Source organism: Simochromis diagramma, unplaced genomic scaffold (genome assembly GCF_900408965.1).
Source record: "Simochromis diagramma unplaced genomic scaffold, fSimDia1.1 OVJJ01000361.1, whole genome shotgun sequence".
Lineage (NCBI taxonomy): Eukaryota > Metazoa > Chordata > Actinopteri > Cichliformes > Cichlidae > Simochromis > Simochromis diagramma.
Window position 1 is genome coordinate 4,117,543 of NW_024386860.1, and position 25,154 is coordinate 4,142,696.

At 43.1% G+C, this 25,154-nt stretch overlaps 2 protein-coding genes across 5 annotated transcripts; both read left to right on the forward strand.

The window, feature by feature from the left end:
• The first annotated feature begins 301 nt into the window (after window positions 1–301).
• fdps (farnesyl diphosphate synthase (farnesyl pyrophosphate synthetase, dimethylallyltranstransferase, geranyltranstransferase)) lies at window positions 302–4,998 on the forward strand. Of its 2 annotated transcripts, XM_040029814.1 has the most exons (10): window positions 302–494; window positions 935–1,087; window positions 1,172–1,312; window positions 1,785–1,865; window positions 1,992–2,114; window positions 2,741–2,829; window positions 2,915–2,987; window positions 3,075–3,152; window positions 3,276–3,410; window positions 4,372–4,998. In XM_040029814.1, the coding sequence occupies exons 1-10, from the start codon at window positions 492–494 to the stop codon at window positions 4,570–4,572; spliced, it is 1,077 nt and encodes a 358-aa protein (XP_039885748.1). In that variant the 5' UTR covers window positions 302–491; the 3' UTR covers window positions 4,573–4,998. The 2 variants fall into 2 exon arrangements, with proteins under 2 accessions (XP_039885748.1, XP_039885747.1); XM_040029813.1 differs by lacking the exon at window positions 302–494 and having other exon boundaries at window positions 640–1,087.
• Window positions 4,999–6,401: 1,403 nt separating this feature from the next.
• rusc1 (RUN and SH3 domain containing 1) lies at window positions 6,402–24,738 on the forward strand. Of its 3 annotated transcripts, none has more exons than XM_040029819.1 (12): window positions 6,402–6,529; window positions 9,039–12,356; window positions 14,411–15,301; window positions 16,406–16,528; window positions 16,638–16,714; window positions 17,175–17,349; window positions 17,668–17,773; window positions 19,065–19,111; window positions 20,108–20,628; window positions 20,721–20,965; window positions 21,129–21,296; window positions 22,307–24,738. In XM_040029819.1, the coding sequence occupies exons 2-12, from the start codon at window positions 9,158–9,160 to the stop codon at window positions 22,470–22,472; spliced, it is 5,718 nt and encodes a 1,905-aa protein (XP_039885753.1). In that variant the 5' UTR covers window positions 6,402–6,529; window positions 9,039–9,157; the 3' UTR covers window positions 22,473–24,738. The 3 variants fall into 3 exon arrangements, with proteins under 3 accessions (XP_039885753.1, XP_039885755.1, XP_039885754.1); XM_040029820.1 differs by having other exon boundaries at window positions 6,512–6,604; XM_040029821.1 differs by lacking the exon at window positions 14,411–15,301.
• The last annotated feature ends 416 nt before the right edge of the window (window positions 24,739–25,154 follow it).

The following is a 25,154-nucleotide window of genomic DNA, read 5'->3' on the forward strand; positions in this document are numbered from 1 at the left end:
GGATATAATATATTATTTTAAAAATACAGTATAGAAATTATCTATGTACTGAATAGGATCATATAATTTTCTTATATACTGTATACTACTGTGTACTATAATACAGTATAGAAATTTCTTCATTTGCTTTATCATACTCCTCTCTCCACTTTTGCCACCCCACTTAAGCTCCGCCTCTTCTCAAGTCCTATTGGTTAGCCATTGTGAAAGCCCATCCTGGTTCGATGCACCAAACCAATGAAACCCCTTAATGTCAAATGGAGCCTTTTAAAATCTCCGCCCATATTTAACCACTCGCAAGGAACACTGGGACATTTAGTTCGACTGCGGTGTAATAAAACAGACAGCAGCGCGACAGCAAACTACAGTCTGATATCCTGGTTTTAGGAGACGTTCACAGACTCCAGTTTGACAACAAGACTGAGAAAGTGAAGACCGGCATTTTATACTGTATTACATCGTGCAGTCTGGGATTACAGGGCGGTGTTATTATGGTGAGTAAAGGCATTTGTATGAATAAGAAACATTTTCATTCGTTATGTTATAACTAGCCTAGAAGACAGAGTGAATTAAGGAAAACGATGTAAGCTAAAGTCAGCAAACGCTTCTTTTCATGATAACGGAACTAGCTAGCTAATAATAGTTTCTCTTTAGCTTAATCCACTCTGCCGGATAGACCATGGCCTAGTAGTGTTAAAGTAACCTGGTAGTGTTACAGTCACCTGGTTGATCCTCATCTGGAGCAACCATGTGATTTACCTTTACCTATAAAAACGTTTGTTACTGGTCGGCACAATTGCACGGTTGAAGGGTAATGACACGCTTGCTGAGCTGGGTCTCCAGTGCCCATAAAATTATCCGGACCGTTTGGCTGACCGTGTCCCCCCTCAGGCCAAGAAACACCTCTCACCTGCTGTGCATCTCGTCTTTGCAGGGAGACAGAGTTTGCAATGGGACGCACAACAAGAAGGCTCTGCTTTCAGACCCTCAGCTGTTTGAAGACCAGTTTGAGGAGCTCGTCACAGAGCTCACAGAGAGAGACTTTACAGATCCCGTGCTGGCAGACGCATTGAAAAGACTGAGAGAGGTAAGTATGTATGACTGGTCTCTTTTTTTCATTTAGCAGAGGGGGACAATGATATGTAGATGTTCATATGTGTTTTTGTTTAAGGTTTTGGTATACAACACTCCTGGAGGAAAGAGGAACCGAGGCCTTTCTGTGATTGGCTCACTCAGGGAGCTTGTCCCGCCCTCCCAGCTTACCCAGGACACCGTGCAGCGGGCTCTGTTGGTCGGCTGGTGCATTGAACTGGTGAGGGTTTGGTATGGCATGCTAAATTAAAAGTCTGACAGTATTTCATTAATTTTTTTACCCATTAAAAGTCAGTGTCGGTCACAGGTGATTTTAATTCTGTTCCAACCTAATTAAGCATTAAGATGTTAAGCTGCTTTAAAAGATTGCACTACATAGTTATGACCTCCTTTAAAGTCTGCAATCTTCAGTAGGGGCTTGGGACCACAATAAGCAGTACAAACAATATCATTACCACTTTAACCAGTAACTTTACACTATCCTCATCTGTAATCATGTTTAATCGTGATTTATCTTTAATCATTGTTGAGGCTGGATTTTACTAAATTGACAGGAAGGTAGCTGGAATATGCAGGTTGTGTGTCTTTAAAACTTTCTCTCACGAGCAGACTCTTGACTGTAGCGTTGACACTTTGCACAAGTGCTACGTTTTCTAATTTAGGTGTTGCCGCTGTGTGTCTGATACTTGCAGCTTCAAGCATTTTTCCTCGTGGCAGATGACATCATGGATGGATCTGTCACTCGGAGAGGGCAACCCTGCTGGTACAAGAAGGTGAGACTTAATATATTCCAGAAAAGGAGACTAGTATGAGTTTGTGCTGTGGTTATTTTCCCACTTCCCTCTGGTTACCTATATAAATCCTACCTATTGGTTTGTTTGTTTTTGGTTTTTTTTTAGGATGGTATAGGTCTGGATGCCATTAATGATTCCTTTCTGTTAGAGGGGTCAATCTACAGACTGCTTCGCAGATATTGCAGAGATCAGCCCTACTATATTCACCTCCTGGAGCTGTTCAACGAAGTGAGTCTTCTTGGCTGAAAGTGTGCTTGTGCATCTGGCAGCAAATTCATCACTTCGTTCGTAAAATGTATGCAGTAACGGCTCTTAAAAGCCAACCGAGAGACTGCTGAAGAGGTTATGACTGTGGTTATGCATGATTTCACTCAAATGTCCAGCTTGAGCAATGTATTATTGCATAGTTTAATCCGGCTCAACACTTAGTCATCTTCAGCATTGTCCACTGTCCACAAACTACTCCTCAGAAAATGCAAAACATCCTTCAATCCATTTTCTTTACCGCTTATCCCGTTCGTGGCAGTGGGGAGGTGGCTGGAGCCTTTCCCAGCTGCCATAGAGGGAAGAGAAAAAATGTCCTTTACAACATTTTCCTCAAGCCAACACTGTCATCTTGCTGATGTGTGTTTTGTTCAGCCAACCAATTTAATCAGCCTGCATATTTAGATTGTCATACAAACTAACCACAAAATTTTCAACACAGTTTCCTAATTCTTTAATTAAAATCTCTCAAATTATTCATCAGCTGTCAAAACATTTGCTTATCAAGTGACCGAACAGTTATTTCAGAAACTCAAGTACTTGTGAGTTTTTACTTACCTTGTGTGTTTTCTTCTTTCTTTTCCCCTCAGGTCACTTTCCAGACAGAACTCGGTCAGGCTCTGGATCTCATGACTGCTCCACCCAGACAAATTGACCTCAACAGATTCACCATCGAAAGGTAAGAAGGGGAGAGAGTGTTGAAAGATGAGTGTTGTTTATTGCAATAAGTATTTATTTCTTTTTTCTCTTTTTTTGTCTTTAAGGTATAAAGCAATTGTAAAATACAAGACTGCCTTTTATTCATTTTACCTCCCAGTGGCAGCTGCGATGTATATGGTGAGTGTGTCAACTTCATGTTGCATAAAAATGGAGGTAAAATAATACAGCTTTAAAACACTCTTTATACCTTTTTTTCTTTTCCAGGCAGGAATCAACAGTGAAGAAGAGCACAGCAACGCCAAGCACATCTTACTTGAGATGGGGGAGTTCTTTCAAATACAAGTAGCTATTTTTCCTCATCATTGACCTTCATAGCATAATATTTCCCATTCGTTAGCTGCACGTGTTGCATAATACGCTGCTGACTATTCTGTTTTAATGACCATCTGATGTATTCTGTCACAGGATGATTACTTGGACTGTTACGGTGACCCTGCTGTGACAGGAAAGATTGGCACAGACATTCAGGACAACAAATGCAGCTGGCTGGTTGTGACAGCCTTGGAAATCATGACTCCTAAGCAGAGAGAAGAGCTAGAGGTTGGGCCTCATTAAATAAATGCTTCTCTTCTGATCACGTAAAATTTATAAATATGTGGCAGAGTTGGGTTGCCACTGTGTAGAATTTTCATTTTGATGATGCTTAGCTGTACGTGCTCTTGTTTTTTATCCTTTAAATGTGCAATTTGTCTGGTTGTTAGTTTTAAAACTTTTCGTTTTTAAATCAACTGATATAATGAGCAAAATAATAATATTAACCATATTAATACATTATGTTGCAGAGAAAGTAGCAATCTCTCTATCTAGCCCTGTCCCTTACATTCTTGTAATATTACTTTGTAATTAAGGGGGTGATTTTGAGTTAACATAGCATCTCATCTAGAGAGAATTTTCATACGGACAAGAGAGTAACCACTGTTTGTGTATACCGTCGTTAGACTCTGCAGTAGGATAGAATAAACCTCTAGATCTGCTGCCGGGGTAGCTTCATTATTCATGTCAGCTGGTTGCAGAAATTAGTCCTTGGCATCGCCAGATGTTGCTAGGGCCTCAGTCACATGCCATAGAGACCAGTCAACGGTTACACTCTATTGTCTGCTTGTTGTACAACAAGTTGAGATACATCCAACTACAACAAACTACACAGCAGCTTGATTTAGTGCTGGCAGTTATGCAGCTCTATGCTCTAAAGCTCGCATTGCTGGCTTGCGTCTTCTATAAGAAATCAATACTAGTTTCTGGTGGAGTAGTGGTTCAGCTCTGTTTGCGTCATATGACATAAAATTGCTAATCTTACCCTTAACTTTGCTTACTAGCAGATATTCAATGTTCTGAGCATCCAGAAAATTCCCCTGACGTATGTAATCATTGGTACAGTTTAAGTCGGTATTAAAACGTCTACACCTTTAATTCTTTGACGTTCATCTGTTCCCACCTTGTTTAGACTCATGACTAGAGTCATTTGTTAGTGTTAACAAGTTCATTTTGATCTCCTCCTCAGGGATGTTATGGACAACATGATGAAGCCAGTGTGGAAAAGGTCAAAGCACTGTACAACAGCCTGCAGATGCCATCATTGTACCAAAAATATGAAGAGGAAAGCTACCAGCGCCTACAGAAACTCATCGCCAGCCACGCACAAAACCTTCCTCACTCTGTTTTCCTCAATTTTGCCCAAAAAATCTATAAGAGAAACAAGTGAGAGGGCTTGCTGCTTTGTAGAAAATATGTTAACAGCATCAAATACACAAGTCTGGTGACTCTTATGAATACGCACAATCAGGTCCTCACTTATTAAAATAAAGTGTTTCAGACTTCAGCAGTGTAACTCAGTCAGGACTTTGTTTAATAGACGATGTCCTCTGTCAGAGGAATCTGACTGATAGAAGGATAACTTTGGAGTGAATCACAAAGGGTCTGATTTAACTTCAGTGTGCCTGAACTGAGGAACACATGAGAGGGATGATGGATTAATGTTTTTTTGATTGCATAATAAATGGGTGAATGCTGATGGCAGAGGACAGATGATGAAAACTGACAAACTGTTCCATATGTTTTATAGTGTTTAAAGTCCGTACTAGCCAAGAATTTATTGCTTTTAATAAATAATATATAGTGTATGAACAAACATGGTTGTGTACATTTCATCTTTTTGTGTGGTGTTATGTTGTTTAAAGAGACAGGATTTTTTTAGCACAGCTTTTCCAAACATCCTGGTTTTATTTTGTATGCTTACGTTATTTTACATTCCTCACACAAATCAAAATTATTAACCACCATGATGCTAATAGTCAATGGTGTGTCCAATTTGCAGCCTGTAGTCAGTTGTTCTAGTTTTCACAAAGCCTCACATACGTCTGAGCAATCTCAGCCCAGCTCTCTGAAAAGCGCTCTTTGTAAATGAAGACAGATTTGCAAAGTCAGGGCTTTGTGCAGACCAGTCTATAATGTTCACTTTGGCCGTCTGGAAGCAGTTCTTCAACAGAGGCAACAAATGTTTTAAGTCACTGTCACCTTGGAAAACAAAGCGATGACTGCTTGAGGTTTTCTTCCAGAATCTTCACATATCCTTATTTCTTTGTGATTCCTTCCACTTTCATGAGATTCCCAATTCCAAATGCACTGAAGCATCCCCACCACGTTGTACCCCCAATACCTTGTTTCACTGTAGGGAGGGTGTTCTTTGGGTTGTATTTCTCTCCCTTCTTTCTCCAAACATAAGCAGCATCCCTGCTCTAGTTTCAGCTCATCTGAGGAAAGCACTCAGCATACTTAGCATACTTTAGTCTGACTTCAAAATTTTTCGCAGTTTTTCTTTCCAGAGTGTTTGAAATCTTTTGCTTCCTACGTCTACGAGACTTGGTCTGTATTGTGTGGCTCCCTTTGAATTTCTTGATGATACTTCTCACTCCAGTTCTTGACACTTGGATACGCTGTGATACTGTTTTATATCCATCTACTGCTTTATCAGCATGAATAAGTCTTTTTCTCGACTCATAACTGATATCTTCTGTTTTTGGCATGATTTTTACTCAAGTGACGACTCAAACCCTTGCTGACATTTTTATACTGTGTTTAACTTGGAGGATAACCGTCAGCTTGAGCTTTGAGCACTACAAAATAATAGCATGTCATTGCACAGCAGTGGTTCATGATATAGCTCTGTAAAAAGATCAGTTTTTCAGCAGGCTAATAATTTTGGTCATGGTATTTGTTTCTGAAATAATTTTGTTATTATGTACAAATAGAAATAATTGTGTGTATGTGTGTGTGTGTGTGTGTGTGTGTGTTGGGAGGGGATAATAATTTTGTCCTTTTCTATATGTATTTAAATTGCAGTTAAATGCAATTAAATATGACTTTTTTATATGAGTTAATTTTCTGTTAAAGTAATCACCAAATGCATAAATCATGATAATTGGGCGGTGAACACTTGAAACTCATTATTTTAAGGAGGCAAAGCTAAAAAGGACTATAGATTAACTGAATGTGATGATAAGGCGAGGGGTAAGGGGTGTGGTTTGATCGGGGGAGGTGGGGGGATTTCTGGATGCTCGCGAGAAGACAGATGCTGAGGCTGTTCGAGATTCACATTCTCACGGACTGGGGATGTGAGAGAGCCCGACGAGATGGAGACCTTCATCCATCTTTATCTGAATGTGAGTCAAGTGCATTTTTATCAGCTTTATCGTGCATGTAGATGTCTTTCAAGCGAACCTGCATGAGACGATCGGGTAAGAAAATCCTCCTCTTACCCCCCCGAGACTGCGTAGGATAAGACAATAAATTCCTCTGTTCGCGGTGGCATTTGTCGGATTAGATAGCTTTGCGTAAATACGCAAATAACTGTTTTGTCTGTTCTAATTGTAGTGTGAAAATGATGGTTTTTGTCTGAGTTGTAATAGGGGCGTATGGGCCCGTTTATCAGAGCGATGCGGGTTGGAGGTACTCCCCTCCTCCCTCCTCCACCCATCCACCCCTGTCTCCATCAGCTCTGTGGGATCAATAGATACAGGGTTAAACTCTGAGCACAGGACGGATTGCATTACATATGACGGTATGCTGTGTTTTATATTTTATTTCAAGGCTTAGTTTGCTAAGGGCCATCCCGACGGAGGCCCGGCAGTGTAAACAGGCACTCCAGTGATTTATATTCTTCAGTGATGTGAAGGGCACTGTGGAGGAATATATGAGCAATAGCCTTCAGTAGATGGGCTTTTAAAAAGCAGACTGGGTGTTGTTCTCTACCGCTGAGTGATTATTTCATGCTCCACTTAAATGTATGTGTGTTTTCTTTGTTATTTACGATTTGTTTCTTTTGATCCAGATTTCCATGAATATCATAGCCCAGTGAAGACGAGCATAACTGATGACAGTTATCAGACTATAAATTAGCTGACAATTATTAATACAAGGAGAATCATTTCATGTGTGTGGGTGGGTGTTTGAATAGTTGGGTGTTGTGTGAAACCAGCAGATGAAAGGAGCCGTGCAGGTATCTTGCAGAAGCACTGCATACAAATAGAGAAGCTCTAAAAGTATCTATTTAGCTGCAAGATTGCAGGAATTAAGTATTCGAAATTTTGTATGGAAGACACCACCTTCTGTATTACAGTATTATCACCGTTTGCATCATCTCACCATTATGACAATGTAATTTTTTGTTTATGTGGATATTATTATTCCCAGGGACGCTGGAGCTTATCCCAGATATTGTAGGGTTCACTCTGGACAGGTGCCCAGATCTGAATAATATTTTTGATCATTTTAATAGTCATTTTAAGCCCTAACATACATTTTATATGTTAGGGCTACATTTTTCCAAACAGATGAGTCCCAGCTGTGGTCTTTAGATGTCTCAGTACCTACCATAGTACCTCTAAATCTTATTCCTAAGGTGTCAGAATATTTAATATTTTAATATCTAAATATATTTATATAATATTTAATATCGAAAGCTGTCAGAATATTTAATTTTTGGCTTTAAAAATAATTCTGCTAGTCTAAATAATAGAGCTACTTTTAGCTGCTCTCTCATTCACAAGGGGCCGACACAGTGAGTAGCTCTTCATGTTTAATTTGGCAGATTTCCTTCCAGGATCAAACTGGAAATCTTTCATTTTTTAGGCAAAGATGTAAACCACTGCCACATTAGAGAACCAGCTTGCCAGTATAAAAAAAGTCAAAAAAATTATTTGCATTTTTTCTCAAGAAAAAGTCCCTTTGATTTGTATCCACAGCATATGGTCAGGGCTTATCAATGATGACTAAGACCTCACAGGGTTAAATGATTATTTGATTATGACTCTTGCTGATTCACTTTCAGTGAAATTGACTGCTGGAGAGGCTGTGGGATGGAAAGAGCAAATCTTTTCCATATATTTTTGACGATAGGACAGAATGGCATTCGGATATCTAGTTTTCAAATCTTATATTTAAGTACCATCACACCGGCTTATATATTTCTATCAAACCTGTAATGATCCTGGTTGCTCTGCATGTGTTAGCAGATTTGTTTGACTTCCTGCAGGAAAAACTAACCTTTATTTGACCTGTTTAAGATGAATATATTTGATAAATGCTTGAAAGGATGGAGTAAATAATAATAAAAATTCAAACAATGTAAACCAGACTTTGTGTGAAAGTGTACAGTTATAATTTAACACCGTGTTACACAGCAGTGTAATCTGCTGCACCTGGTTTTAAATATTTTATTTGTTTGTTTTTTACTTTTGGTTGGTTTTGCATTTATTGTTTGGATTGGTATGCTCACCTTTAATACTAAAAGAAAAATTCCCACCTCAACACACACACACACACACACACACACACACACACACACACACACACACACACACACACACACACACACACACACACAGGAATTAAAATTAACTACTAAGAGTTCTCAACGTATTTATTTTAAGGGGCAATGCTTGACAATGTGCTACTCTAACTGTGAGTCACAGTGTGTGACTTCCCGGGCTGTGATAATTACAGAACAGAAAACCCTCAAAAGCAGTTGCCTTTTAATGAATAGTCTCGATGATGGGTTCACTTCAAAGCTTAAACCTAATATGCAAACATGTGTAGAGTAAGAAATCGCTCTGCGATGAGCAGAAGCTGCTCATATTTGTTATTCACTGTGTGTCTTCTTTGATGTTACAGGATCTTGGGAGTCACGCCAAGATGTGACTGTCACGGCGCGTCATAGTTTGGAGGCTCTACAATACTTGTTTCCATAGCAACAGAAATATCAGAATATCCAAAAAAGTCCCATTCCCACAATGCAGTCCTCTCAGCCGCCGAAACCGCGGCGCGTTGACGTCAGCAGACGGACCAATAACTTAGCTGCACCAAAGTCTCACGGCCCTGGGTTTCAGAGGGAGGATAAAAACATGAACACAATCACCGCGCCGTCCCCACGCCGGGCCACCAAGGGCCCCACCGCTCCCTCCAGGACCAGAGTGGGCGTACAGCCTCGAGCTCCAGTAAGCCAGTCCAGGTTAAGCTCACAGAAACAGGGTTCTACTGTCTCTAAACTAGCTAAACCCAAACCCAAGAATGCCCGTGCATCTGCAGCAACTCAAATTGTACCCGCAGCGGATCCGCCTCCTCCGCTTCCCTCGGTTCTTCCTGTTGACCCGAACTGCAACGAGCCGAGCCTCCCGTGTCTATGCTGTGATGGCCGATCCCCGCAGGACAACAACAGCATGTTCAACCACAACCACAACAACAACAACACCATCTCCCTCAGACATCAACTGCAGCTACCGCCTCCACCCGCCCCGATGCCCCTGAGGCAGGATGGGACCGGGGCCAAGGAGCAGGCACAGGCAAAGGCCCAGATGGAAATTTCTGCCTGCCCTGCTGCCAGTCTGGAAAATGAAGAGAAGATTTCAGATGAAAACACTGAAGTAGACAATAAGAAAAATGCAAAGGTGGAGGAAGATGATGAGGAAGAGAGCAGCGGGGATATTGAGATTGACGATGAAGAGGAAGATAACGATGACGATGAAGATGATGACACCCTGGTCCCCTCGTGCTGCGACTGTCCCCCCTCCCTCCTGGAGTTCTCGCTCTCCTCTTCTACCTCCTCTTCCTCCACTTCCATCAGCTCCTGTTCTGATCTGGAGTCTGACTGTGCCGATCAATCTGCCTCCATCTGCTCTTCCCAAGATCAAGACAATCTCTCCGTCTCTCTTTCCTCCAAAGACCACTCTCTCCCACAAGGCCCTGATAGCAAGCCTCCTGCTCGCTCACCTCCATCCCTCCCTCTGAACCGAAATCCCTTCTGTTTAACATCTCATTCCCCGAGTCCACCTTGCTCCCCAGATGAGGGTTACCCTTCTGCGCTTGACTCACCTTCCCCTGACTACTTAGGAGTCAAAGATGATTCTGAGGTCACCAAATTAGGCTTGCTTGACTTTCTAGAATCGGTCGGAGAATTTGGGAAAATGGAGCGGTTCAGCCAGGTGATCCAAGTGGCTCGCTGGGATCTGGATGGGGAACAGCACTGGGATGTTCTGCGGGATCGCTTAGATCACCTGGATCGTTTGGAAAAGGTGAACAGGGAAGTAAAACTGACCTACATTGCCAGACTCCACGAGAAGGGACTTGATCTTGGAGATCTGGATGAGCAGGACCTTTCGGATGTCATGGATGAAATGGGCAACATTGACATTCCCTGGAAGCTGTATAAAACACATGATGGAACGATGGGAGAATCTCAGGAGTTTTCCGATGCCGGGGTCGACTTAACTGCTCCGTCAGACTGTGAAGATCCCCTCGTTCCAGATTCCCTCACACCTTCCCCTGTTGAACCGCCACCTAGACCCCCAAAACCTCCAGCGCGACATGCCAGCGTGAGCTCGGACCTCCACACCTACATAAATATCAGCAGAGAGACCACCTCCATCGCTGTTTCCACCTCTCCTACATTGTCTACCTTCTCACCTAACTCCTCATCCCCCACATTCACCACTTTTAGGTGTGAGAAATCCCTACCTTCATCTCCACCATCCATTCCTCCTCTCCCTGCTTCTAAGCCAGTTCCTTACCTCACTCTGTATACCACCCCTTCTCCACCTCCCTCTATCCCCACCCCAACACCTCCTATCCCTCCACCTCGAAAGCGACACCTCGCACGGAAGGAAGCGCAGCGCCTCGCGGCTCTTCAAGCCGAACAGGAAAAGACCCCCATGTCCCTCCCCCCACCTACCATCCGCCCCCCACCACTCCCTCCTCCACCTGTTATCTCAGTCTCCTCTTCCTCTCCTCCTGCCATACCACCTCCACCTGCGCTGCCTCCTCCACCATCCTTCCACGCATTGGATGTAGAGATTCGGAAACTGCTCATGCTTGCTGGACTTACCCAAGCCGAGCTCCTCAAACTCAGCCCTGAGCTTGGTGTCTGTGTCGGGGGGTTAGAAGACGAGGGAGATGGAGATAATTTCATGAAACTGAAATCTCTGGAGTCACAAGAGTTCAGTCTGCGGTACAGAGAAGAGGAAAGTGAGCCTGACACACAGCTGGTGGCCAGAGATCAATGGGTTGGCACTGAAAAGTTGGAGGGAGATCAAAAAGCAGATATAGCTGAAGAAGGCAAAAAGAAAGAGGAGGGCAGAGACACACAGAGAACAACGTCATTTACTGAGATGGCAAGGAGAAGGAAGAAAAACACTGGCTTGGCATTCGACCAGTATTACAGTTTAAGCAATACACATGAAGATAAAGCAAAGAATGTGAGCTTTGGGGCTTCCCGTTATTCTGCTGAGCCACCAGAGTCACCGCCGCCTCCTCCTCCCCCTCGCCCTCTGCCACCCATTCCTCCATGTTTGCCATCCCTCAAAGTCAGCACTCTGCCCGCCAACTCTGAACAACCTGAGCGTTTTGATTGGCTGATAGCATTCACACCTGAGTGTGAAGCCCCACCACAGCTGCCACCCCTAGAAAAGAGAAAGGCATATGTGGAAACCCAAAAGAAGCCCAATTCGTCAGGTACCTCTCCAGGGTCAGCTCCAAAGGTCACAACCTTTAAAGAGTTGCGTTTCCGCAACAAGAGCTCCTCTCCTCCGACTAAGGTGATCATTGAGCCCGATCCTGACCCCACAATAATCACTCCAGATCCAGATATACTCTACAACTTAAAGTGGAGGAAACATAAGGAGGGAAGTGATGGCAGCCAGTGGGAGTACACCTCTCAGGCTCAGGCCCTCTTCATGCAGCCGCCGCCAGCCCTCACCTCAATGGCTGCTCTGCAGGAAATGCTCCAGAGAGCTGATAAGGAGGGGGGGCAACTAGAGTTGTGCCCATCACAGAAGATTGGCTGCTCAGTCAGTGACAGCAGCCTGTGGACCTTGGACAGAGAGTGGGAGGGGGAAGAAATTAAGAAGGAAGAAAAAGAAGGGAAGGACAAACTAAAGGAGGAGGTGGAGGTGAGAGGACAAGCTGATGGAGGACGGACTTTTGAATCAAGAACTTCAGGTGAGTGTGATTTTAATGGTAGTAAATTGGAAGTTATATTCTATAACACAAAGTACAGTCCTGCCTTTGCATGTGCATAGAAGAAAGTAAACACACAAAAATAAGTCAGAGCAAATTGGATGACAGAACAGATCTGGGACGGGCAGATGATGGAGAGGAACAGATGGGGAAAAGGCACGCTCACAGTCGTCTTGCTCAGTTCTTCAGTGATGCACAAATAATATCCTTTGACATTACAATGAAAAGAAACAGAAAGCCAAGGGAAATGAAAAAAAAAATACACTCATTTGTGGAAATGATAAATGGAGCCACGGAAGAGAGATGGAGCGGGAACATGAGTCACTGAAAAGGATGATGCAATGATGCGATGGCAGGGGATAAACAGGGTGATTTTAGATAGGGGAGTAAGAAATGTGAACACAACAGTGAGAGATGGAAGAATATAGTGAGGCTAGTGAAGGTAATATGAGGAGAAAGGGGAGGTTGGAAACTTTCCAGCCAGTATTTCCTGTACGGGTTATCAGTGTGTGATGTCATCACAGACTTATTCAATTATTCATCCACTCTTCAGATTGAGGGGGAGAGGAATAATGGAGCTCACTACCTTCCTCACTTTAAATCGGACTTTTTCCTGTTTCCTGTTTTTGTTTTTGTCTTCCTTTGTTGGCATCCTGAAATATTTTCCTTCTCCCCTCTCTCTCTGCTTCTTTAATAGTTTTGAATCCCAGTTTTGGGACATTTATGTGTTTTTACTTATGCTGTCTCCACCCCAACACCCCACCCTTTGCTCCCTGGAGCAGCACAGATAGCTCAGATCAGGTTACGTAGCTCATATGGTCCTACATTAGGCTACATTAAAACTAAGTTGTTCATGTACAGCAGGGTGTTTAAAACCAAGACTGGATTATTTTTTCTAAATGATTTATAGGTTAAAAATTTATAGGTTAAAAGTTTCAGATCTTTTCTCAAAACCACTGCAGTGAGGTAGGTTTGGGGGATAGGTGTATACACCTTTAAGAGCTGAAGGGGTGGATCTTAGTACATGGACCAATTACTGCCAGCCAGGGTCAGAAAACTAGGAAGTATCATGTATTTGTTGCAGTTCAGACACAGCTCAAGTCTAACCAAGGTATGGTTGCTTTCTAGCTCCTTTTATAGTTTAAGGTAAATACAGTGTAACGAGAGTCGGGGTGCCACTCTGAATTTCCACAAAGGCGGGCCTGATGATTGAGCAGAAAGGAACAGAAATCTGTTATCTGTTGACTGACTCAGCAGTACAGTTTTTGCTGTACTGGTGGAGAAGGGAGGGGTGGTGGAGAAGAAGGTAGAGAGAGATAGAAACTAAAAGCAGAGAGTGAGAGAGAAGGTGATCCGGAGGTGATGACAGCACGCACTGCAGTAAAGTACAAAACGTTTAGCAACACCAGTCACTGACTGTGGTTATCACTCATAACTCTCAGGTGTCAAACAGAAATCTGATGTCACAAAGAAAACGTGGATTCTTAACACGTGTTGTAGTAGGATGACTCTTCAGGAATGGCATTTTAATTATGATGAATTAAGCGAGTGAATGACAGACCGAGTCCTTCTACCGTGCAGCTGTGAGACTGCTCCGTAATTATTCTTTTACAGCCTCCGTGTCATTTCCTGTCATGTCAGACCCCTCCTAAGCGAAAGACTGTGTTTATTGCTCTTCATAAATCAGCTCCATTGACTTCCATGCACCGTCGGTGTGTAACTGTCAATCAGACGTTTGACTGGAATAAATACTGCATGGTGTTTTGAAGATGACTGCTAGAATACACATGTGCATTTTTTCTCTCAACAGACACTAACATGTTCTGCATCTCTCTCTCCTTCCCATTTCTTTGCCGCCTCTTTCTTACTTTTATCTTCCTTGTTTTTCTCACTTATCCATCCCGTTTGGTTTGTTTCCATTCGGTTGTCTTCATCTTGGCATCATCGCTCCCTCATTACCATTTATGCTTGTGCGTCTGCCCTCTCCATCCGAACTCCTGCACTTTTTGGCCTTGTTCTCCCTTTGAACCGAGCAGTTTCCTCACCCCCGCTCTCCCTCGCCCAGTCCTCCCAACCCTACTTCCTCCACACTGCTATCCCTTCCTTTCGCCCAGGCTACTGTTACTCCCACCCCCTTGCAGATCCCAGGCCCCGCAGTCATGTAGGCCAAGGGCCCACAGACACACACAGAAACACACGGTGGACTCCTGCTGTCCACTCAGCTTGTATCCACAGAAATGAATCGAGCTCTGTTATAAGCTCTGGGTTTAAAGATGAATCCCCGGCTGCTTTTGGTGTAGAGTCTCCACGTGACTGTGGGGATAAGTTTAAGCAAAACACACATTCAGCTTACCAATATAACAGCGATCCCAAAACCAATGAAAGGGACTTTGCAACTGACTCAATCTGCAATCTTGACTCCCTTTACCAAAGTGATTCAGAGAAGCAGAATGATGCCAACGCCGTGTCTGTTAGCAGCACCGCTGAAGCTCCAGGTTGCACCACACCGTATAAGAATATTGATGTTATGATGATGTATTCAAACAGCATCGGTGCTAGGGATTCGATGTATTCAGAGAAGCGCTCACTCTCACACACAGACCAGGTCAGCATCAAGGCTAGGACATCCAAAGATCTCCCTCCCCTCCCCACCTATTACCTGTACCACCCTAAGAACTGCCCTCTTCACAGGGGGGCTCCCCCCCGCCTCTCTCCTATCGGAGCCCTCTCCCCTCCCCATCGCTCCGGAGCACCCCCTCCCGGTGCAGCAAGCTCCTCCCTCAGCTCCCCGCTTTTCCCCCGCTCGCACACCTTGCCTGCCCTCGCTGCTCCCCTCTACTATCCAAACCTCTACCCTCCTATACCGCCCAGGGCGCCCCCCCTACCCCCAAAACTCTACCAGGCTCCTCTGCAGTCACGCGTGGCGAGTAAGATCTCTCTCTCTCTCCATACATCTTACACTTTTTCTCCTTGTCTGACATCTCGCTTGCATGTCTGTCTGTCTGTCTCTCTGTCTGTCTCTATTTCTGTCTCTCTTCTCTCGTCTGGATGTGGTGGCCTACACGCTTGTGTCACCTATGGCCCCGGGGGTTTGCAGATTTGAAAGAACTAGGTAACTGTAGCTGTTTTATATATCAGAAGGCGCGTCCCTGCAGGCCATCTGATACGTCTTATCTGCTCTGTCCTTTCAAATCTGCAAAGGGCCTTCAGAAGGGTAACAGCTGTTTCTGTCACAAGGTGTCTAGAGTCACTCTCATCACTGTCTCTCTCTCTCTGTCTGTCTTTCCTCACCTGTCTGTCTCTTTGTCCCGATGTTGTTCTTGTCGTCTTTTTGTTTTTGCATGGTGTACCCACACAGACACGTGCATTTCATGCAAAGCGAACCTTAAGTAGCTGCTTGATGATGATGATGTGATGCTAATAAATAAATAAAGTTTTCATTTTTATTTGTTCTGTGTTCGGTTAAGATCCACAGCATCCTGTCCATTGTACACATTTGCATTTATCGATCTAGTTTATATAAATACATTTATATAAACAGCAAAATGTACTTTACACCTACCCTTTGCACATGGATGTACTTTCTTCTGACCTGGTTCTTGTGGTAGTTCCTACACTTGTTTGTTCCTAGCTCTGCAGCTCCTCTGTGTATGCCTATATTAAGTATGTGAGTATTTGTATAACTGTGTTTGTGTGAGTTGAGGTTAATTGCATGGGATCCTGTTTAGCCCTGAAGCAGACAAAAAGTTGTGTTCACAGATCCAGTTGTGAAAACCTCATCACAGTAATCCTACAGGATGTGCTCGCTCACTGTTTGTCGTCAGCAGTAACGACTGCTTCCATCTGCTTCTATCTGGCTTCTTCATTGCTTAACTGCTCCTGCTAATAATGCTAATATTTTAGTTGTTTTGTTTCTTTTGGTGGTGATTCATTTTTTTTTTAAGTTTTTTAATTTGTATTTTTTTTATCACTTGCATACAAAGTAATTGCGATATATATTTATTTGGGGTTGTGTTTACCATCGCTGTCAGCTGTTCGCAGTGTCTCATTCGCTGGCTCTGTGCTGAAGACAGACACACCCTGGATGGGCGAGGATGTGAAGCATCCAATGAGAGGTCTTGGCCTATCCTCTCTGTGCCTACAGGAAAAGAAAGGTGGGGTTGGATGTACATGTGCAGGATGTGCGTTTGTTTGTCTGTGCATGCTCTTCTAACCAGCTGTTGCTTTTACCTTTTTTTTTTTACACCCGGTTCTCCTCTCTAGCCCTGGTAGGCGCAGTTAGTGTGGCAGTGGAAGCCATATTGGCCCAGTTCAGTTCTTCAAGGACTGTGGTTCAGAAGGTCAGTACCTGCTGGTTTGATGACAGTAGCTAGAAGGACTGTGTGCTTTTTCATTTGTTAGTCACCCTTTATAATCTATGTTTTTTTGGCTAAACCTCATGGTGTATTAAATTCTTTGTTTACCTTCGAAAATATTTCCCCTCTTCCTTCTTGTTTTGGCTATTGTGTGCCTTCCTCCAGTCTTCCTCAGTTAACAGGGTACTAGAGTATCTTAAGATAACCCAGTTTCTTAGTCACAAGAATTTCTTTGTCAACTTGCTGCTCACTCACCACCCAAATCATCCCTCATTACATCATGTTGATCATCATCACACAATCCCCCTTTTCCACCCCTCCCTCTCTCTTTGAGTCATCCTTTTCATCTTCTTGTCCAATCGCTGCACATCTTCCTCCTCACCAAACACCCATTCTCCCCCCCCCCCCCAACCCGTGCTCCCTTCCTTTCTTCTCCTCTCCTCAGGCCTTATCAGGAGACAGCGCTATAAATCCATCACTGGGCCGTCTGGTGCTGCAGTGCCTCTGCCCCGCCCTCCACAGCTTGCTGACTGATGGCTTGAAACCCTACCAGAGTGACCTGATTGCAGGCAGAAGGCCAAACTCCGCTTGGAGTCTGGTCCAGGCTTCAACCAGGGCAGGTAGCATATCATGCTTCATAGCCGTGGATATTAAAAATCAGATATTATCCTGTTGTTCCTCTTGAGGTTTGGTTTCCTGGTTGATAGTGATAAACTCTGCAATTCGTCTGTCTCCACTTTTCTCCCACATCAGTCAATACTTGTTGATTTTATCGTCTAAAATGCTGAATAAAGTGAACACCAGGACACAGATATTGATTGGCCTACGAGTGCCAAGCTTCACAGCAATTTTTCACTCACTTCTGTAAGGTCCTTCATTGATCTCTCTCTCTCTCTCTCTGTGCATTTTATCCTTTTCCTCCCAACCGATCTTCCAAGGTCCTAAAACTCATGCCTTGTTCAGTCTGCAAGTTCGAGTTGGAGAGCTACCCCAGCTCAGACAGAGCAAACACAGGTTCAACGCATTCCTCCTCGGCCTACTGAAGTAAGCAGTGGCTATTAACAATCCTTGATCTCCACTGACGACTCGTTTAAGAGCATGTTATTCATTTTATTATTGCACTCATAAGGCCAGATTTACTAATGGTTCTGCGCAACCACAAAACCCTTTTGTGGCATTCATTTTACCTCAAATTGCAGTAAATTGAACATAGAAAAAAGACTTGTTATATTTTGTGCCTGGTGTTGTTATGATAGTTGCATTAGCAGTGTTCATTTATTTGGAATGACAGGATACCAGTGTGAGTACGTAACGACATGGGTGGATGGGTCAAAGTTGTGAGTGTGTGTAAAAAGTTTGACTACATCCTGTAACTCTTCGCTCGGTCTTAACTCTGCACGCTTAGATCTGAGCTCCACATATTTGTGGTCCATAGTAATACTGGTATTTTGATGAAGTGGAGCCTAACTTAACCAAACTGAAGTGAACTGGAGAGTCCTGATGTTAAATAGGCAACAGAGTTATATTTTAGAGTGAGCTGATGGTTTTCAGTGTTTCAGGCATTTAGTCTCATTTCAGTTTATTTATTTATTTTTGCTTCTCTCTATCAGAGCTGTTACATACAATATTGGAATGTGGAGCTGAAATGAAAACGGGATCTTTGTTAATGTGTTAGAAAAATGTCTTCATCTTACAATATGTAATATTGACTGAAATAGGTATTTAGCGCTTCATACAGCCTGCAGGAAACAAAAAAGCAGATCATGCACTTACATAGCGGCACAGTAACAGTATCTTCAATAAGACACCGACAATAAATAGTGATTTGTGTTCTCCTACACATGGTGCAGGTCAGCTGTTACACATAGTTTGTAGTAACGCAGCTCTCGTCTGCGCTCCACCTGAGTCTCAGTCCTGAGGTTCACGCGCAGTCTTCAGTCATTTCTAACAGTGGAGTTCAACCTTACATTAAAGATATTGTCTCTCCTCCAACTGCTTGTCGTTTTCCTGAATTCTCTCACTGTTTTCAGAGAGAAACACTTGAGTAAAACCTGTACTTGCACTGTTTTACTACACCCTCATCGAGGCTGCTTGTTTTTAACCTGCTAATTTGTGCTGCTCTTGCAGAATGCTGAAATCAACTGCCTGCATTCTTGTTTATAAATTAGCACATTGTTAGTAGATCACCCACATAACTTTCCACTCCCATGGGCGCATTTCTGCATTTGGTAATTTGCTCCACTTAGTAAATCCGGCCTAAACTGCATAATAATTTCTGTGCATGTATCTTCTTTGTATCCTCGTTACTCATCTTCTTTCTGTTTTTGTCTCGTAGTACCAAGCTTCTTGACTTCTGGCTGTCTTACCTTCAGTCTTGCAGTGGTAAGTTTTCCTCTCTTCTAGCAGTTGTTGCAGTTATGAGCAGGGTGCAGTTTGCCAGGGTGGGGATGCAAATGCAGGGGATTTTCCCCTCTCTGATGAATAAATGAAATAAACTCAGAGTATCAGGAGACCGCTTGCCTGATCAGTGACTTCAGAATTTCCTGCAAAGGTGAGCTCCACAGCAGCTGCTGTGGAGCTGAGAAGAGCAGTCACGCGTTCATGTAAAAAGAACCTGTCCACAGTTCAAAGTTAGAGCAGGTGATTTGCGACACTGTAAGACGAGGTTACAGAAGAAAACAGGAAAGTGTTGAGAGAGAAAGGGGGAAGACACTCAGCAAAGGGCTGTGGGTCAGACTCAACCTGTGCCACCGAACACTGACCATAGGGTACGTGGTCACCTGCTGAGCAACCAGACTCATTTTTACACATTTTTTAACTCTCAAACTCGAAAATCTCCAATTGATTCAGTAAATGAATCATCCAGAGAGAAGGAAAGCGAAGCACTTCAGATGACGCGGGAAAGCAGAAAAAGTCTGTCATCAAAGCAGGCTGTTTTCTTGATGTAGGTATATGCTATACAGGACTAATTAATATTTTTCAAATGCAGCATTTTGTTCTGTTGAAATTTGTACGTATTTCTTTTCAAATATTGAAGCTTAATGGCAAAATACTATTAATTGGATTTGGGACTTTATTCTTGCATGTCAAACCTTTTATACGGCTGCATTTGATCGAGACGTAAACATTAATATTTCTCTAGAGGCTGTTAATATGCCTCATATTAATTTCATTGAAAAGAATTCATGAGAATATTCTTGTAAAAGCTGTGGACATGTGTTTACGTCCTGAATTTGTTTAGTTGGATTCTGTAAACGTTACATTGACAGCAGCGATAAATGCCATTATTTTCATGTCGTGGTGCAAATCTGGTTACAAGCATAAATGTAAATACTGAAACTGACCTCTCTCTCTCGCGCGCGCGCTCTCTTTTCTCAGATGTGCTGGAGACCTATTACCACCCCACCTCTTTTATGCGTCTGTCGCAGACCGCCTGCCAGCCTCTGTTTGAGGAGCTGCTCCTTGTGTTGCAGCCTCTGAGCCTGCTCACCTTCAACCTCGACCTGCTCTTCCAGCACCACCATTTAGAGCCAGAGAGTCACAGGCCAGAGATCCCCAGCCCTCCCTTTCCGGATCCTGGATCCCAGCTTTCAACAAATGAGACAGCAATAAATGGGTCTCAATCCAAAACTCCAGACAGCAGATACAGTGAAAGCCTCTCAGAAGTAGACTTTGGAAGCCCAGATCATCAGGCAGCTAAAGATGCTAAATCATCACCTGTGACTAATTCAGATAATGGAGGATCGGCAGCGTCAACAGATACCAGTTTTGGACCCATAAAGGCTTCAGTCACTCAGGAGGAGACGAGTCCTCAACTGTTGTGGGTCCAGGAAAAAGAAATTGAAGATTTGCCTCCTCCTAACGTTGAGGAAGACAGCCTCGCTCTGCAGGCAGGACAGGTAGCCACAACTGTTCAACTCCTCTGCCTTTGTATTCAATGATGATTGTGTGATTATGCAGAAATTAATTTATCTGTTTTTTTTATTTACAGGTAATTCAACAAGGATGGGGTGCTGTGGTGCGCTGGGGAGGCCGACTGAGTCAGAATCTGGCTGAGTTGAGCCTCTCTGCAGTGAAGAAGGATGAGATGAACACAGATCTGCCAGATCTCCAGGCTCAGGCAGGAAGCGACTACACTCCAGTCAGCGGTAGTACTCAGGTTCCCTGGGGTCTGGGCCGGCTCTTTGGAGCCTCCAAAACTCCCACCAGCCCGACAGGTCACACACAACCAACCAGGTCAGTCATTAAATATGTAATAGTTATTATGTAGTCTAGACTACAGAAATTGGTTTTACTGATAATCAAATCCTCTGTTGAATAAATTAAATCAGCTTCTGAAGACAATTGTCTGTGACTCATGCCTGTTTGTAATTTTCCAAGTTTCTGTAATTTTCCTCAGACGTCCCTCTCAGTGGTTTGCACCCGGTGTCACTGCGCTGACCCGAATGGTGAGCAGCAGCTCCACACCGATGCTGAGAAAGATCCCCGAGACTCTGGGAGAGACCGGATCAGAGTCGGAGAAAGATGTCGACACACTGGAGATGAAGGACAAACCCAGACCACTCAGGTACAGCAGACATAAAGTGATGGCAATGATGGATGAGGAGCAATGACACAGCATTGCTGTTTTCTCACTGTTACTGTTGCAAGCGCTGATTCTGTTTCCAAGTTTTAAATACGTTTATATGACCTATATTGGCCTTTATAATGTAGACCAGGGGTCTCCAACTCCAGTCCTCGAGAGCTACTGTCCTGCAGCTTTTAGATGCGTCCCTACTCCAACACAGCTGAATCAAATGGTTGGATTACCTCTTCAGCACGCCATCAAGTTTGGCAAAGGTGATAACAAGCCATCCATTTGATTGAGGTGTGTCGGAGCAAGGATGCGTCTAAAAGCTGCAGGACAGTAGCTGTCGAGGACTGGAGTTGGACACCCCTGATGTAGACTGTCTTCGTTAAGTGAATGGTAACATCTCAAAGCCCAAAACTGGCAAAAATCAGATGACAGCAGTGTCATTTTGGGTCAGACCTTTACACAAGTGGGATCCTAATCTGCATATGAAAGATGGATCCAGCTTCAAGGTATGAGTAGTGATACCAAGCTAGTGCCTCAAATCTGCATGCTTTCTTCTCATCTGAGAAGCCCCATTGTTTACACGCCTGTGACAAAAAAAATTGACCCGTGATATCAGTAAGTTGTCCCAATGATTTTATGGTCTCAATCGCTGGTTTCAAGTCAAATTTTACATTTCCATCCAGAGTAAATTAGATGATAGGGTTTGTCTGCCTTGTGAGTGTGCAGTGTCCTCTATTTTTCACCCAGATCTGGTTTCAAAAGACTAATATGGTCACAGTGGGTGACACAGTTATTTTTATGTCTTTTCTTTTGCAAATCAATATTTTTCCCCACTGATAAGGGCGGCAGGGGTTATACCAGAGACACCAGAATAGCTGCTGTTATCATTCTGAAGTCTTGTAAACGGTGACTCATCCCGTCTGACATCATACGCTGACGTTACTCTTTGTGGCTGGTGTAAACGTCGATCACTGCGGCTGAGACAGTGTCTTCTGTCCCAGGTCGGTGCGAACGCTGTGTGACCACGCTGGATCCGGTTCCGAGCTCAGCTTCCACAAAGGGGAGGAGCTCGTGGTGTTAGGAGGCGTCGATCAAGACTGGATTCGCTGTCGTCAGGGAGACAAAGAGGGGCTGGTACCTATTGGCTACACCTCTCTCATCATGTGACCATAACTGCTGCACTTAATCAACACTAAAAAATCAATAAATAATTATAAAATATATATATATATATTTTAGGTGAGTATTGAGAGGTTATGGTAAGGCTGCACTACTCTGAAAGGGATATTTCACACAGGCTCGGTTACAGTTTGAGTTAAGGGCATAACACCATCTGTTGTGCTTTATGTGCATCAGAGGCAATCTGCAGCCCCCCCCCCCCCCCCCCCCCCCCCGTTATGAACATATTGGAGCTTTTCCCATCACAATCATTTCAGTTTGGTAGCGTTCAACTAATAGATTTTAGCAGCAGGAATTGAGCAGATGGTGCGAAATAATGACTCGACTCAAACTTGGATCATTTCAAACCAGAAGACCTTTGATCCTCGAGTGAATTATCCCTTCAAATGCCTTTTTTCTCCATTTCCGCCTTGCTTGCCGGCCGCTGATCTGAAAGCGATCGCCAAAATTCTTTGCAGTCTGTCACACTCGAGTGCGTTCAAATCAGCGGCTATCTGTCGCGAGGAGGCGGCGGTCGACAGCCTGGCTGCAGGTCGTCGAGTGGGGAAAGCATGTCGGAGTAGTGGGCCGTAGCTCCTGTTGCATACTGCGTAGTAATGTAGTGAACTGTAGCTGTGTAGACCCGTTCTATTGACCTTTTACCCTTATTGACCTCTCATCTTTCTCACCTAGTTTATGTGTGTTTGACATGTTTCTGCTACTGTATTTGACTGTATAAATATACATATAAAAATATATATATATAAATATATAGCTATATAAAACGAGATTGATATTACCAAGATAGATAGAAAGGTAGATAAATATGAGAAAGTAGCAGCTTAAGGCTGCAGCCGTATTGATGGAGTGATTATTCATCTTTACATTTGCAACAACACGAAGCGGATGTCATACATGCAAAAACAAATGAATATGTGTTTATTTTAAGTATGCAATCCAGTATCTTCCCTATTGTGCGCTTTATGTATTGCCATTGTCATCATATTCATAACATGATTAAATTTAGCTCATACCTTTTAAACTCTGTATGCACTGTAATGTACCACGAATGCTCTGAATGAAAACATCTTAGATATCCCACAAAGTTATAGACGACAGCGACCTGTAGCCAGAATCTCACAGAGCCTCCGTGGGTTTTAGCAAAAACCCTCACAAAAGTCTGCCCCGCTTTCTCGGCACTGTCTGAATTTCAAATGAACGCAGTGAGAAAAACCCCAGATGTGATGTCGATTCATAAATGCTACAAGTCTGTGGGTTTGGTGGCTGGTCTTCACCTCGTACCGCAGCTTTTGTATTTATCTTAACCCCATGTTTGCCGATCATAATCATTGATATTAATGGTAGTGGTAGCAGTGGAAGTGATTCGTTTGTTTTGTTGTTGCTTAAATGAAAAGAAAAAAAACCTGTTGTTTTGTGTCACATAATTATTAGTTATCTGTATCTATGACTATGCATATATTTAAATGCGCAACTAGAAGTGTGTTTAGTTTGTTATAAAGTCGATTTTAATTTGATGTTATCATGCAAGAGGAAACCGGAAGCATAAAACGATAAGTGCTTAAATTAAAAAAAACAGAAGGAGGGCGATTTTTAAGCGGCCAGGAAAGGCTAACGCTAAAGGACCTCTATTCAATCAGCAGGAAAGTTCCATTGCTATTGATCAATCAGGGAAAAGATCAGTTCTGCAGAGTTTCAGTGTAGCATGCGATTGCTGGCAACAGTCCAGTAGCATTAACTTAAACCAGTGTCATAACTCATTATCAGGAAAAAAAAATGCCAACACAAGTGATTAAAAGAAATAAAAGAAACAAAGTCTAGATACAGATAAAATATCAGTAGACACGTTTAGTTTGTTTCTTTCCGATGTGAGATTACAAATGCATTTGTTTAAAAGCTATTTATTTATGGGATGTATTATTTATTGATCTTGAGATTTCTGAAAGGAATAGCTCGCTAATTATCCGGGTTTTTCGTGTGCGAAAATGCACACATGGCCGTGTGTATGTGCGTGTATGTGAAGTGAAAGCAGAGATGAGTTCGAGCACTTCTCTGTCAGCGCATCCTGCACTTTCACTTGTGTGTGTGAGTGACAGTTAGTTCTGTTCCTCCCTCTCCTCCTCTCTGGTGTCATGTAGCCCGTAGACATCCCGTTGTCCTACTGTTGCGTATAGAGTGCCCCTCTAGTGTCAGTCACTGTTCAGCTCCTGCATGTGCTTGTTTGTAAATACACCAAATAAAATATGTATAAACCAAACATGATCAGCTGTTGGAGTCATTTTTTTTACACTATAGTTCATGTAAAATCCCCTATTAAGCCAGAACCTCAGCCCTATACTGAAGAGAACCTGTTTTTGTGTTACAATGGTGGATGCTCAAAGTAAGCATGCTAAAGTTTAAAATAATGAGATTATTTTATGTGGAGGTAGTGAATGAGCCATAATCTCAGTTCAGTCAGGTTTTTCTGGATCTTTCTTGGATCTTCATGTTGTCATGGAGAGGGGATGCCCTTAATTAAGACATCTCAGGGACACAGCTCTGACTGTGAGGACAGCAGTCCATCTAAACAAGGTCCAGTGTAAGATAAATAAGGATTGTTTTGAACTCTGAGCCATGGACTTTGCATGTTTCTTAATATCGATTGCATTTCATTTATTTGTTGATGTCTGAAAT